Source organism: Aulonocara sp. 'chitande type north' Nkhata Bay, linkage group LG13, assembly GCF_057382095.1.
Source record: "Aulonocara sp. 'chitande type north' Nkhata Bay isolate Kocher_YH1m ecotype deep benthic linkage group LG13, A_spYH_male_GT1.1, whole genome shotgun sequence".
Taxonomy (NCBI): Eukaryota; Metazoa; Chordata; class Actinopteri; order Cichliformes; family Cichlidae; genus Aulonocara; species Aulonocara sp. 'chitande type north' Nkhata Bay.
In genome coordinates this window covers 18,506,148-18,517,907 of record NC_141356.1, presented here as the reverse complement: position 1 = coordinate 18,517,907, position 11,760 = coordinate 18,506,148, and the positions used below count along the sequence as shown (strand labels likewise).

Sequence of the window (11,760 nt, the reverse complement as noted above, 5' to 3'; positions counted from 1 at the left end):
TAAGTATTTGGTCAATAACAAAAATACAACTCAATACTTTGTAACATAACCTTTGTTGGCAATAACAGAGGTCAAACGTTTACTATAGGTCTTTACCAGGTTTGCACACACAGTAGCTGGTATTTTGGCCCATTCCTCCATGCAGATCTTCTCGAGAGCAGTGATGTTTTGGGGCTGTCGCCGAGCAACACGGACTTTCAACTCCCGCCACAGATTTTCTATGGGGTTGAGGTCTGGAGACTGGCTAGGCCACTCCAGGACTTTCAAATGCTTCTTACGGAGCCACTCCTTTGTTGCCCGGGCGGTGTGTTTTGGATCATTGTCATGTTGGAAGACCCAGCCTCGTTTCATCTTCAAAGTTCTCACTGATGGAAGGAGGTTTTGGCTCAAAATCTCACGATACATGGCCCCATTCATTCTGTCCTTAACACGGATCAGTCGTCCTGTCCCCTTGGCAGAAAAACAGCCCCATAGCATGATGTTTCCACCCCCATGCTTCACAGTAGGTATGGTGTTCTTGGGATGCAACTCAGTATTCTTCTTCCTCCAAACACGACGAGTTGAGTTTATACCAAAAAGTTCTACTTTGGTTTCATCTGACCACATGACATTCTCCCAATCCTTTGCTGTATCATCCATGTGCTCTCTGGCAAACTTCAGACGGGCCTGGACATGCACTGGCTTCAGCAGCGGAACACGTCTGGCACTGCGGGATTTGATTCCCTGCCGTTGTAGTGTGTTACTGATGGTGACCTTTGTTACTTTGGTCCCAGCTCTCTGCAGGTCATTCACCAGGTCCCCCCGTGTGGTTCTGGGATCTTTGCTCACCGTTCTCATGATCATTTTGACCCCACGGGATGAGATCTCATCCAGTCAGCTTGAAAAAAATTGTTTTTTTTAAAATAAAAAATAACAAATAAATAAATAGTTACGGACTCTAATTGTAGCTTTCACCTTTAAACTAGCTATAGTTTATTAGCATTTTTTTCTAACTACTTCATGCTTTTCATCTTTTTTCTGTATAGATTGCAGTGTACCTTTCATTCGAGGTCAATAAAGAAATATCCAGAAAAAATCTCATCCAGTTTTAGTTTTATTTCTCTTTAGAAAAAAAAAAAATCTCTTCACTTCAGTACATACACATTGCACAAGGCAGGGAGCCATTTTTTTAAACTGACTTTTTAAAAACCATTTCCCCCCCAAATCAGAGTTAAAAGCAGCAGCAGAACTGACGCTGACAACCAGCACTGGGATTCCCAAAACTTCCCAAATGCAGGCGAGCCAAGGTGAACAACCAGCACTGAAATCCAGCAGACAGAAAACAGCTGTCTGCTTTGGTGGCCACTGAGGCCACCAAAGAGCATCCAAACAAGCTTTGATTCAACAACTACATCTTTCATCGCCACCTAATGTTAAGTTGAACTTAGATTAAGAAATAACCTTGGTAAAGAAGTAAAATGGATTTGAATTCAATGGGGAAATGTATACAAACAAGTGGTAATAAATGTAAAATGTATATATATATATATTAATTCTATATCCAATTAGCAAATTTAACACAATTACATGTTAATGTCACAAAACTTAGTATCTAGTTAATCTAATCAGTCACAGCACAATTAGCCAACAGTTTTAAATTACAGCCCCAATAGAATTATTAGCAAAGGTAATAACTCTGTCTTGTCATGATGCATTTTCTGTCTGCATTGGGATTGTGAGTCGTGCTTGGGAAACCTGGCTCTGAACAGTTAAAACAACTTTATCAACGGACAGATTGCTGGTGTAGAATATATCATATTAATATTTACAAAATCTCTGTACAATCAAATACACAATATCTGCCCCGCCAGTCAAGCATTCCAGAAAACAGTTAAAAGGCTGGATGTCTTCTCGTACCAGGATGTTCGACCAGATTAACAACCTCTGAGGAAATGTTAGGAAAATGGTGTGAAAGATATTAGACAAGCAAAAGGTCAGAGGAACATGTCATCACAGTGGCTTGTATTTAATATTAGGTTTCACTAACACTACAGAGCTCCAGGACATTTAAAATACTTTTCCCCCTCAAACATCCATCCAACATGATAGACTGGATTAGAAGAACACCTGGCACCATTCAAAAATAACTGTCACACACATCTGGAAAAAAAAGAAAAGAAAAAGAGCTTCTTCTGCTGCATAATTGGGTCTGAAACATCCTGATTACGAGCATCCACCTTGATTAGTGTTAACTAAATTAGCAGGACAGAAACTTCAGGAGGAGAAACTCACTCTCTGTCAAGATTCAAACAGGATTTCTCAGAAGGAAAAGCTAACAGGGTTGCATATCTTTTAGAGTAACATCAAGTCAAATCAACTCTGGTAGGTATTGAAGAAGAGACGTGGGGATAAAGATATCAACAGACGAGATACTGCATAGCTTGTTGGTTAGATTTCACTATGATTACATAAGATTTGCAGTTCAGTGGACACTGTAAGCCAGGGGTCCCCAATCCCAGTCCACGAGGGCCAGTGTCCCTGCAGGTTTTAGATGTGTCCTTGATCCATCACAGCTGATTTACATGGATAAATTACTTTCTCAACATGTCTTCAGTTCTCCAGAGGCCTGGTAATGAACTAATCATGTGATTCAGGTGTGTTGACCCAGGGTGAGATCTAAAACCTGCAGGGACACCGGCCCTCATAGACTGAGATTGGGGACTCCTGCTGTAGGCCAAGACTCTGTACAGTACATAGAAATACATACTGGTCTGAATACAGATGGTCCCTTCCTATGGGAAATAAAACACCAAAAAAGTGTTAGTGATGTTCAAACAGCAAACTCTAAATTCAGACTGCTGTGAAAGCAGACAGAGACCCACACTGATCACTTATGATAACAGAAAAACCCACCACTTAGTAGTTCATTTCCTTAAAAGGACTTAATTCTTGTTTCACATTTTATCTACAGCATGATGCAGTTCCATAAACATTTTATCTGAAGAATTTAAAACCCAGCAAGTGTTCTCATTAGAAACAGTGAAGCTACAACAGTATGCAAGTACACCAGTTAGTTTCAACAATACTAAACGTATCTAAACTCAATATAATCCCATAATCCCACAACAGTCTATAACACCAGCTTCAAATTTCTGGAGTATGAAAATTATGTAATAGCTTGCAATTGTTAGTGGGGATATAGGGGTAAACAGTAAAATTAACAACATATCATTTATGTTCTACAGTGATTATGTATCATCTCAAAATGCTTCCCCTAACACCAAGTAAAAAGATACAACCACTGGTTTCCATAAAAAGATGTTCCCCTGTGCTGTGAAACAATGTTCTGCAGACAGTGGTGATATGTGTTCAAAAAGTAAAACTTTCAACGCTTTCCCACAGATTTCTGCACATTGACAGATTATGACGGCTGGAAGCAATTACACTGGTCTGTTGTGCCAACTGAAATCAATGGAAACATCAATAGAGAACAAAACAAAAAACAAAACAAAAACAAAAAAAACCAAAACAGGCATTTTAGACATTTTGAAATCACACACACACAAAAAGATGCCAACTCACATTATCACTTCTTACTGGCCACAAAAAATAAGGATTAAAAACAAAAGACAGTCACAACCTCTACCAAAATAAAATAAAAAACAAAGGAAACCAAAGCTAGCACTGAAGGTTAATGTTGTTTATGTACCAAGATCCACTTGGGACTGCAGGTGGACACTTTGATATTCAGATTCTGAATGGGTATTAACTGCAATGAATCTTCTGTTACAGTACAAATGAAAAGGAGAAAAAAAAAGCAAGAGTAAAACTTAAAACTTGTAAAAATGAGGTGAAGTAGCAGGGAACTGAAGGACACAAACACGGTGCAACCAGGCTAACACATGTTAAAAGGCAAATGATTTGGTTTTTTAGATTAAATGAAGTGGTGGCACAAGTTATCAAACTCCAGCCTGATTTTAAAGCAGAGTGGCACCTGACAGATTGAGGTCACTAATTAACATCCAAACATCAGTTGGTACAAGGCAAAGGGGGGAAAACAGAAAAAGAAAAACACACAGAGAAGAAAGCATAGCTTGTGTCACAGTTTGCAGTGTCATCACAGCTAAAAGAAAACATCAGGAAACCTTGATCATTTTTGAGGAAGCAATTGCAAAACCTCTCTTCACAATATTATGCCTCCATTATTTCACTACACTGTTACTCAAAACACTTGCATAAGTGACGGCATTTACATTGTTCAAGCCATTACAAAGCTTATAAAGCCTGTTAACCTTTCAGCAGAAATTGAATACAAACTTTTAGTATGAATCACACTGGCTGGACTACAATGAGACAGATAACCCAAACCATTTGTCACAAAAAAAGTATAATTATCTATTTTGATTCTGTTCAATCACCAAATGGGAAACAATGATGCATTTTCAATTCACAAGAAAATCTTTTTAGATGTTATTGCACTATGGGTGTCAGTTTAAAATAAACGTTTCACAAAAAGTGGTCTATGATCCTACCCTCCTATGTGTTAAACACAAACAGATCAGCAAAGCAGCTTAAGGGTCAGGGTCAAAGTGTAGTCAGTGTGTATGTTAGATCAGCGTCCCCAACCCCCGGGCCTCGGACCGGTCTGTGAGTCGTTTGGTACCGGGCCGCGAGAGTTGAGGCTCAGGTGTGAAATGTATCGTTTTCAGGGGTTTTATCGGTTTTCAGCGTTATTTTGTTATCGTTTACTTGGTTTTCCTGGGTCTTTTCACGCGTTATGAATAAATTTTCTTTTTTTCGGTACTGGTTTTATTTTGTTGTATTTATCCGCGACACCTTAAAGGCCGGTCCATGAAAATATTGTCGGGCATAAACCGGTCCGTGGCGCAAAAAAGGGTGGAGACCGCTGTGTTAGATGGTGAAGTGGGGACAATATTTGTCAAAAAAATGTTCAGAATACTTTAGTAGGCTACATTAAGCTAGATCCTTAGGATTTTACCCTTGTAATTTTAAGTTTATATCTGTGTTATTCAGGTACTGTAGGTAAGATTTTCACAAAAATCCGCAATACTGAACACAGCTGGAGGTGTGAGTGTTGATAAAAAGTCTAATGATTGAAGGCGAATTAAGCGACGACTAACTCGAGATTGCGTAAAGCGCATAGTTCCTATTCGGGAGAGTAAAGGCAGGTAGACAGTTACGCCTAATATAAAACAGTGGACAGTATTTCCTGCTTTGCCCAGCTTTATAGCTCAGCTGCTTTTATGATAAAAAGAAAGGCTGGAAAGGTTCAGGCTAGGAAGTGAAGATGGGTGGGACATAACAGCGTAATACACTTGTGGTCTGTTTCTCGAAAAACACTATACAATTCTTATAGCAAATGGAAAACTTACTAGTAGTGGGACTCCCTACAACTGTTGTTTCTAAGCTTAGTAAATAACACAAACCTTTCCTGTGTCCATGCAAACATGCGCTCATGTTAACTAAGTTTCAGCATTCTCAAATAATCGCAGATCACGCTATGTTTCCTTTAAAAAAATGGCAATGCTAAATTATTACATATTAAAGCTCTATGTGCCATTTTCAAGTATATGATAAATATACAAGTGTGTTATTTCAGCCCCGGTTACCTCAGTGCAGAAATCTGGACTGGCTCTCGGTTCAAAGGGTCTGAGTCTCTGATCCTATGGGTATTACCCTAAGTGTTAAAAATAGACTTGTTTATAGTTCTAGTGTCAATATAGACTTAGATCAGTGCAAACAGGCAGCAATAGCATATGAAGCCCATTCTCTGTTTAAAGTCTACCACATAATTGTGGCTAATACTCACCAATTATTTCAATTTAGACAATTTGGATTTGGATATTTTCCAGGTTTTTATGGTTGTTTCACAGCAAGCATAAAGTACCTGTTTAAAATTCTTGGGAATGTTGGGCAACTCTTAAAATTCTGTAAGTGCTTGTTTTTAGAGATGAGTAATTGGGGTTTGGGGGAAAATACAATTAATGGTCCAAACCTAAAACAGCTACCAACAGTGTCGGCACCAGAATGGTAAACAGTCTAACATGTTGGGATGACTTCTAGCTGTCTCCCCCAAACTGACACTTTACCTTTGCATCATCAGCTAACTATTTTTTATGTTGGGATTCTGAGTCTGAACATTTATTAAACTCACACTACAAATCCCCAAACAAGGCATCAGCGTGGCAGAAAAGCCAGAAAAGGATGAATGAAGCTTCCATCTTCCTGACACTGACAGAAAACAGGGAAGTTAAAGAAAAACAGAAATAAATATAAAGATCAGATCAAGTATTTCATACATCACAAACACAAGCAGCCGAGTCAGACTGGGTCCTCAACAGTAGTTCTGGCGATGCCAATCAGAACAGAACAGAACAGAAATCAATGATGCACTGCAATCTGTTGGAAGACAACGTCTTGGTCCCATCACCTAACACTAAACTCAGCAGGTTGAGTATGCATGCATGGCAATCTGGTGGTGCTAGTTTTGCTTACATATAGGCAGACAAAGGAGAGACAAACAAAAAGCAAAGGCCATATGCAGTAGAGCAAAATAAAGACCGTTTTTTGTTTGTTTGTTTTTTTGCTTCCCATTGGAGCTGAAGGAGGCAGGTAAAGTATGAATCTCAACAGGTTTTGGCTTCAGTGCACTCTGCAGAAACAGTAGAGCAATGGGCTACTTTTTGTGCAACAAACCGGCAACCACAGCTGCCCAAAGGTGATGTTTCCTTGAGTTGCTGGTGGTACAAATCCCTCATTCAGCAGTTAACTCTTCTGCAAAGGTATCCCATTTTAAAGAACTGTTGCACAAATTGTTTCCCGGCGCACTACTGTCCCCAGGATGTAATGCTACAGTAGCTATTCACACAAACACAATAACAAAATACACCAAAATACTTTTTGTCGCTGCTTCCTGACATAGGGCTGATTACACGAATCAGCAGACCCCATTAACGGAAACCATAAATAAAAGATTACAATATTAAACGTCTATGATAGGGGGATGATGGGAAATTTAAGAGATGAATATTAGAGGTCATTGTTATTTACAGGTGTTAAATTATTAAAAATGGCTTTTATCAGTTTCTGTGTTCTCTCTTAGTGTTCCTTTTGTGGCCTCGACGAATGGGACCTTTCAGCAGCTTCAAAAGTTGATGATGTCACAGCATTAAGACATCACGGCCTTCAAGGGCAGGTGACATCGTCTTGTCAAGAGTTGATGTTGTCCTGACAGAATTTCCTTCAGGGGTCCTCTGTTGTCTTGAGCAGCTCCATCAGTGCTCCCACAGCTCCAAAGTAACCCTGGAGCAAAAAGACAAGCACATAAATATATCTTATAGGCTTTTATCATGTAACCAACCAGTGGTTTGTTTCTGAGGGTAAATATAATGATTATAATTATTATAAACACATTAAGAAATCGCTTTAATTTAATAAAAGGACAGCCGTTTGCTCACCTCGTGTTCAAGGAAGAGAGCTCTTAGTTGGCCTTTGGACCAGTAGTCCATGGCATAAGCTAGCAGCTTGGTGGACACTGTGTTGATACGGAGGAAGTTCCCAACAAACACCACACGCTCAATTTTCTTATGAGAAAAAGAAGAAAAAAATAATTTTAGAGAAACTGAGACCCAACAAACAAGAGTTTAAACAAGTAATTCACAAATTGTTCTGATAATGAAGAAAGGTCATTTCTAAACGCTCCTGTCATCTTAGTAATGACTCATAAATAGCTACACATAAAAAATGTTAGGTTATGTTCTCTTTATCAAGAGTTCAGCCAATATACTTAATTTTTAGATCTAATATTTTTATAGGCTTTGAAAATCCTTTATTAGTGTGACACTAAAATTCTTACATATAACCTAACAAGGAATAATGAACTGCAGAGTTCTTATTTTTCTCCGCTCTGTCCCTGGACACGGTCACCAAAGTGATACTAAATCCCAGGTCTTTCATTTGGTGAAATAAAATATTTTAAAGGTAAATGTTTCTTATGACATTGACAGTTAATCCATGCCATGCAAATTTGATTAAAAACTGACTATAATAAAAGGCATATAATCTGCAAATATAGTAATAAAGAAAATATAAATAAAATAAAGGTTCTCTAGCACCACCACATGGTGGTGCTAGAGAACCAATAAACAAACACTGATGAAATCTGGTAGAATACCAAAGACACAAAAATCTTGAAAAACATCCTGCTGTGGTGTATGCAAGTATGTAATTCCTCCTGAAAATTTAGCAGGGTAACTTTGTGTTTGTCGATGTAGCTTAAACAGCACAATTCTTTGCCAATATAATGGTCAAATACAGGACTAAAATCCAGTTATCAAGATTTTTGTTTATGATAAAATGCGGGTCTTAATTTTATTACTAAGGCTTTCAGAAGTCATTTAAAAGAAACCCTCCATAACCCTATATATGCACGTTTTTCTTCGCTGCAGCTCTGCATGCAGTGATAGCCCTGTACAATGCTGCTTGATCGCCATGCCACAAGGCAACACTGTAAAGAAGCTCACAGCATGTAGAAATACTCCAGACTGATCCTTTACTTCAGCTTTAGCTGCTATGGTTTTGGTTTTTAAATTAATTTTACAGTTGCCTATTAAAACTAATAAATTGTTGTCACATAGTACGAGTAACCCCAATCCCAGAATTGTTTTATAGCTTACAGCTGGCTATTTACAAAATATTACAACATAAGTGTGAAATCTGGTGATTTTGTTTTTGCCAGCAAAAAACCCCCCAAAACATAAGCATGATTTAAAATATAAACAAATCCAGCAACCTTACCAAAAAAAAACCCAAAACTTAAAATTAAGGAATATATTTGGACTTCTAAAAATACAAAAACAAAAAAACTAAACAAAAAAAAAAAAGTTCCACCCCCCACCTATGGAAGCCCGTTTCCGCCACTAAAAAACAAAAAAAGCTAGTATCCATAACTCGAAATTTCGAGTTATTTTCTCGAAATTTCGAGTTATTTTCTCAAAATTTCGAGTTATTTTCTCAAAATTTCGAGTTATTTTCTCAAAATTTCGAGTTAGCTCTGCCAATCAAAAATATACGTGAATGAGGTCGCTTTCTTGTTACCCGGAAGCATATGGCGCAGTACCGCGCACTCAAAAACGGATCCCAACAAATTAAAGTATGTTTGCTGATAGTAACACCATGTGATTCAGCTAATAACACAGGGATTTCATCATTTGTGAAGCCAGGCTGAAAACACTCAGCAATCTGTGCATTCACGACTGGATGTAATACCGGTAGCTTAGCTGTAGCATTTGTAGCTGAGGGCTTCAGCTTCCGGGTAACATGGAAATGACGTCATTCACGTAGATTACTGATTGGCAGCGCTAACTCGAAATTTCGAGTTGCTTTTCTCAAAATTTTGAGTTAATATGTCGAAATTTCGAGAAAATAACTCGAAATTTCGAGAAAATAACTCGAAATTTTGAGTTATGGATCCTTTTTTTTTTTTTTTAGTGGCGGAAACGGGCTTCCATACCCACCACCACGGACACACACAACAACAAAGAACTTTTCTTTTCTATTGTTAAATAGCTATAGCAAGCCATAAGATGTAACTTTTGAATGTGTTTGTAAAGAACAATTAGTTGATTTTATGTTTTTGGTAATCCTGAGTAGCCAGTAAAGAGTAGTTTAGGTGTAGGAGTGTCGATGGGTGATGCAATGACTAAATTCTGGTCTGGGTGTCTGTTTCTAAGAACTCAAAGAAACTATCTTAGAGGTTTATGAAACAGTAGATAAACTCATGCAAGTATCTGTATTACATAACCTTTATATGGCTATTATGATTAGCTGGGTATAGTTGACTGATTCAGCATGTGTGTGTGTGTGTGTACCTCGTTGACTGCACACATGCGTGCTATGGATCCTATGTTATTAGTGATGGTGACCAGAGTGGCTCTGGCCAGGTCTTCCTTACTGATGCTGTCTCGCTTCTCTTTGCTCATCATGTGACCAAAACTATAAAAGAGACCATAAAAAAACCCAACATGTAAAAGACATTTTCCTCAAAGTCTGATTAACTCTTCACATTAAAAAAACCAAACAAACAAAAAACGGAAACAAAAAAAAAAGTGAACCCATAAATTATTTAAAAACCTTTTGAAGCAACTGTCACTGGGTGTTACATGTGTTTTTACAATGCTTTATGGATCAACTTTGGACCCAGAGCTGCAGGTTTACTGTATACATGGTAAATTCAGTTTAACATGAGCACAGTGTGTCTCTGTGTAAAATATTTATAACTAACTGTTCATTTATTGGTATGTTTTTGCTTTTTTTTGCAATTAAACAATGTCCACACAATTTTGGATAATTTATCCTCTTATCTCATTGTGCTAAATGAGCAATTTATGTGAGCACATAAATCAGAGCTTTTAGCTCACTCATCAAGTTCCAAGGCAATTTCATCCACTTTACACAATTAGATTATTGATTAATCAGGTGTGCATTTTAGTGAGTAAATATCAGTTTAGGTTTTCCAGCTTTTAATCAGAGACACAGATTAAGATTTACTCTAGTGTTGTATCTGCATCTACAACGTGTTTTTTCCCCATTTTATTAATCTTTTATAGTTAAAATTAGGGCTGCTCAATATAACGATATATATCGGATGACGATATAAAAACATTGCTATCGTTTGTTTTGTGGTGTCACAAAATAAACTGTTTACGGCAATATTTTTTCATCGTTTTGTCACTGTAGTGGCTATATTAATTTCTTAAAGTTCTCTCTTTCTCCTATATTTAATATAACCACGCTACCGATGGACAAGTGCCTGTTTTTTATGCGTTGTCGTTAACAACGACGATGGTAAAACCCTCCATGTCTGCTTATTTATTTTCCACATAAACCTTTCACAATAAAGCTCAAGATCCTGTTGAGACTTTTCAAAATAAACTAAATCACGTGAAAGAGTATGCAGAGTATTTACGGATGAGAAGCAAAAAAGAGCCGTCAGGTGCTAAAAAATAAACCTTTGACTCAAACGTTAGAACAGGCTTTTCCCCGCAGCACGCCGTGTAATAAATACTCACAAAGAAAACCGCAGCCGTTACAACTTATGTCTAAAAATGTATAGTATCATGCATCGGTTAAAACATTCGACTCCAGGTACACAACGCCCAGCTTGAAACACTTCACGCAAGTCGAGCTGCCCGAGATTCACAGAATTTTCAGAAAATTTTGAATTTTTGTGATTTATATCGTTATCGGACGATAGATGTCTTATATTGGGATATGAGATTTTGGTCATATCGCACAGCCCTAGTTACAATAACCAAATAGTATTTTAACAGTAAACAATGCAGTCCACCACAGATGCAGTGCAGCCAGCTGAAATAAGCTCCTATAACATCTCCTGTGACATCTACAAAAATTACAAGTGTTACATAAACAGTGTCATGTGAAACAGCATAACATTGTGAAAACTACAGTACACTCTTATTGCTTCCACAGAAATAAAGAGCAGACAGACTCTCCTAATCAAATGCAACAGATTAATTTTTTATAAATCATCTGCAGCTGTGATCACCTATATAAAAGCAGATGGTTTGCCAGTTTGCTGTTCTGGAGTGTTCAAGTTAGTTTTAACACACTGCCACAATATTCCTAGGAGTGGACATGCTAGAAACCTAAGAGCTACATCTCAGATTTTACAGGCCTCAGTTAGCATGTTAAAATTCACTACAATAAGAAAAAGACTGAACAAGTAGGTCAAATGTGAGG

The 11,760-nt window shown here is 37.7% G+C and overlaps 1 protein-coding gene across 2 annotated transcripts in view; it reads right to left on the bottom strand.

Moving 5' to 3' along the window:
• Positions 1 to 1,075: 1,075 nt before the first annotated feature.
• pank1a (pantothenate kinase 1a) overlaps positions 1,076 to 11,760 on the bottom strand; it is a 32,449-nt gene continuing 21,764 nt past the window's right edge. For both annotated transcript variants that reach the window (XM_086258963.1, XM_086258964.1), the window contains exons 6-8: positions 9,870 to 9,993; positions 7,458 to 7,583; positions 1,076 to 7,302 (exon numbers count right to left, since the gene is read on the bottom strand). In XM_086258963.1, the coding sequence (XP_086115089.1) occupies positions 7,243 to 7,302; positions 7,458 to 7,583; positions 9,870 to 9,993 (310 nt within the window). In that variant the 3' untranslated portion in view covers positions 1,076 to 7,242. The remainder of the gene's footprint in view (positions 7,303 to 7,457; positions 7,584 to 9,869; positions 9,994 to 11,760) is intronic.